Below are 3,577 nucleotides of genomic sequence, written 5' to 3' on the forward strand. Positions count from 1 at the left end.
TTAGTTTTATTAATTTCAATTTTAATTTTAATTACTATGTCCTTTCTCTACTCCCTTCATATGTTTGTGAAAATGGCATTCACATTAATGGAGTAGAGCTCCCAACTTGACTTTGGAGTTGATTAATCGGGAACCCTTGAGTTGGAATACTCAAGTGTTAATAGGTAATTGGAAATTGCTGCCAATTGGATTATCACTAACTCTATCCTTCCTCGGGAAGCGATTAGGACTTGTGAATCGAAGTTGGTTACCTATTTGACCTTCCTTTATTAATTATAGGATAACCAAATAGAAGGAATAACCATTTCTCTATTATACTTGAAAAAACCAATAAGGATAGAAATTCCTATTAATTTTCTCCTAGTCGAGGCTTTTCAATTTCAAATACATAACATCTTTAGTTATTGTTTCTTGCTTAAATTTTTAGTTATTTATTTTTTCTATTCCAACATCAAAATTTCTTAGAAAAATTCCTAGTCAATAATTTGCGCCTTGTTTCAACTCGTTGGGAAACGACCTGGGAATTCTACTCCCAGTTAATTATTCTAAATTCTGACAAACCTCTTTTAAATTGATAAGCAAAATTTTGGTCAGTTAAGAACTTTATTTACAACTCTATTTTATTAGAAATTCTTAACTGGCAATTTTCCGCCCGTCAATTTTCGGCGCCATTGCCGGGGAGTTGCAACAGTATGCTAAATTATTGATTGGTGTAAATATTTGTTTTCTTTACATAATTGCATTTTTCTTTTTATAATTTATTACCATGAGCTGTATGTTTCTTTCATTGAATGACACGATCATTACCGGATCTGAGCTTAGGCACATTTAATCCTGAGATTGAAAGAACTATTTCACGTATTAGGCAAGCTCGACGTCGGTTATTCTCCGAGGGTGATGAAGGGGTTATACCCAACTTACCAGTCTTATCTGACGGTGAATCTGACGCGTCATTTGAGGAAGAAACAAGCTCTTCTTCTACTGATTCTGTTGATTTGAGTGCAGGTAATATGGCAGAGACTAGGAGAATTACGCTGAAAGAAGTGGGAGCTCTATATTTTACATTGCAACCATATCAAACGCGGCCCTCGAACTTAACTGCTGACTTTGAATTGAAGACCGCATTGATCAATCTTCTCCCTAGGTTTCATAGTTACCTGCCCAAGAGCCTATCAAGCACCTTAGGGATTTTCAGACAACTTGCTCAACTGCTAGGCGGCATGGTGCCGAAGAGCGTGCCGTCTGGCTATACGCCTTGCCATTTTCTCTTGAGGGAAAGGCAAAGGAATGGTTCTACACTCAACCTAAAGCTATTGTTACTAACTGGGATCTGCTCAGAAGGAAATTCCTGGACAAGTACTTTCCGGCAGAGGTTACTGTTAGGCTGAGGAAAGAGATTTCCTCTATCATTCAAGGAGAAGCAGAGACTCTTTATGAGTATTGGGAACGCATCAGGAATCTCCTGGATTTATGTCCTCACCCCAAGATTAACCACTTGGTATTGATTAGCTATTTCTTCCAAGGCATGAAGCCTCAAAACAAGACTCTATTAGATGCTACAAGTAATGGCTCTCTAACTAAGTACAAGACGGTGACTAAAGCGTGGCAACTGATCACCGATCTAGCTGAGTCTACCCGAAATACAAGCCAACGGACTAAGCATCCCAAGGTTATTACAGAAGTTTCTTCTAATAGTGAGACCGCTGCTCTCACTCAGACACTAGGAGAGATGACCAACATACTCAAGCAGCTCCAGCTTAATCAACAACAACCTCTGCCTCCTCTGCTGCAACATTGCCAACAACTAGTCCCTCAGAGAGTGTGTGGAATATGCGCTTGTTATTCTTACTATACTGATGAATGTCTTCAACTACAACAAGAAGACAACACCTTGGCGGCTACTCATAATTTCTACGACCTTCCAAACCAAGGATACTATCAGCAAGGCGGTAATTTTAGCCAATGAAGTAATTACAATCAAGGTTGGCAGGACAACTACAATCAAGGTTGGAGAAACAATTCCAACTAAGGATGGAGCAATAATTACAACCAAGGAGGCAGAGACAATGATAGAAGTCAAAGATGGAATAACAACAACAACTATCAGCAGAACTGGAATCAGCAGAATGCTCCATACAGAGCACCTCACCAAAGGCAAGCCCAAGCACCTCAATTCAACCAACAACAAGCCCCTCAAATTACCTACCTCTCTTCCTCTTCCAATGATGAGATGCTTTGCTTTATTGCGCAAGGACAAAAAGACATTCAGAATACATTTTACTCTACCATAAATGGTCTTAACTCCATTTTACAAGCTCTCATCTCCCGGTTGGAACCACCTTCTACCCCTAACAATCAGCCTTCAAGCTCAAATGCACTTCCTTCTCAACCTTTACCCAACCCCAAAGGTGGAATCAATGCCATCACTTTGAGGTCTGGCACTACACTGCAAGAGAGGAGTCCCGAGGAGTCAAGCTCAAAAGAAGATATTCAAGTTGAAGACATTGTTGAGGTAGAAGATGTAGAAGAGGAAGATGAGGTACAAGGTACAGTTGCAAAAGAAGTAGCTCAATCAAGGAATGGAGTACCTAAGGAAGATGATCCTGTGAGAGAAGCCATTCCCATTCCTTTTCCACACCTTGCTAGGAAAACAAAGAAGCAAATGGAGCTAGACCCCAAAATGGTAGAAATTTTCAAAAAGGTTGAGGTAACTATTCCCCTTTTTGATGCCATTTAATAAGTACCTAAATATGCTAAGTTTCTAAAAGATTTATACATGCATAAAGATAAGATAAATGACATAGAAACAATTCCTTTAGGTAGCTCTATTTATGCTTTAATGGGTGCTATACCGGAAAAATGTAGCGATCCCAATCCATACATGGTTACTTGCACTATAGAGGGTGTAGAATTTATTGATTGCATGTGTGATTTAGGTGCATGTGTTAGTATTATGCCATTATCTGTATATGATGCCTTAAGACTTCCACCCTTGAAAAGGTCGGCAACACGTTTTGTTTTAGCAGATAAAAGCATAATCTCAGTGGTTGGCATAGCGGAGGACGTTTTGGTGAGCATCAAGGGGCTAACATTTCCTATAGACTTCTACATTTTAGAGATGCCCCCTAGTGACTCTGGCAGACCTTCATCCATCTTGCTTGGAAGGCCATTTCTTAAGACTTTAAGGTTCAAGTTGGATGCCTTCTCAGGAACCTATTCTTTTGAGATAGATGGCAGAGCAGTGAGCTTCAACCTTGATGAAGCCATGAAGCACCCACCGAAAGATCACTCCATCTTCCAGTGCGATATTATTGATGAGATTGTAGCTGAAGTTTACCAAGGGACAGTAGACGAGATGACCATAGAGCAAGGTGCAAGTGTGGGAAAGCCCTCTGAATACACTGAAGACACCTTACCACCTGCAGCAGTCCCAGATGATCAAGCACCAAGCCTTGAGCTGAAAATAGAGTTGAAGCCCCTTTCACCCCACCTCAAGTATGCCTATCTTGAGGACAATTAGAAGCTCCCAGTTATTATTGCAAAGTAACTCACTTCCTAACAAGAGGAGCAACTGCTT

At 40.1% G+C, this 3,577-nt stretch overlaps 1 protein-coding gene across 1 annotated transcript; it reads left to right on the forward strand.

The window, feature by feature from the left end:
* Nucleotides 1-791: 791 nt before the first annotated feature.
* Nucleotides 792-2,919, forward strand: LOC130974953 (uncharacterized). The gene is made up of 4 exons (XM_057899789.1): nt 792-1,005; nt 1,167-1,949; nt 2,031-2,683; nt 2,866-2,919. The coding sequence occupies exons 1-4, from the start codon at nt 792-794 to the stop codon at nt 2,917-2,919; spliced, it is 1,704 nt and encodes a 567-aa protein (XP_057755772.1).
* Nucleotides 2,920-3,577: the final 658 nt, after the last annotated feature.

Source organism: Arachis stenosperma, chromosome 4 (assembly GCF_014773155.1).
Source record: "Arachis stenosperma cultivar V10309 chromosome 4, arast.V10309.gnm1.PFL2, whole genome shotgun sequence".
NCBI classification, from domain to species: domain Eukaryota; kingdom Viridiplantae; phylum Streptophyta; class Magnoliopsida; order Fabales; family Fabaceae; genus Arachis; species Arachis stenosperma.

Excerpts from the sequence above, each read along its gene's own strand:
- LOC130974953 (XM_057899789.1), top strand. The coding sequence starts at position 792 with ATGACACGATCATTACCGGATCTGAGCTTAGGCACATTTAATCCTGAG. Across the intron at positions 1,950-2,030 it reads AGGATACTATCAGCAAGGCG|GATGGAGCAATAATTACAAC; the intron begins GTAATTTTAGCC and ends ATTCCAACTAAG. Across the intron at positions 2,684-2,865 it reads TGGAGCTAGACCCCAAAATG|CGATCCCAATCCATACATGG; the intron begins GTAGAAATTTTC and ends GGAAAAATGTAG.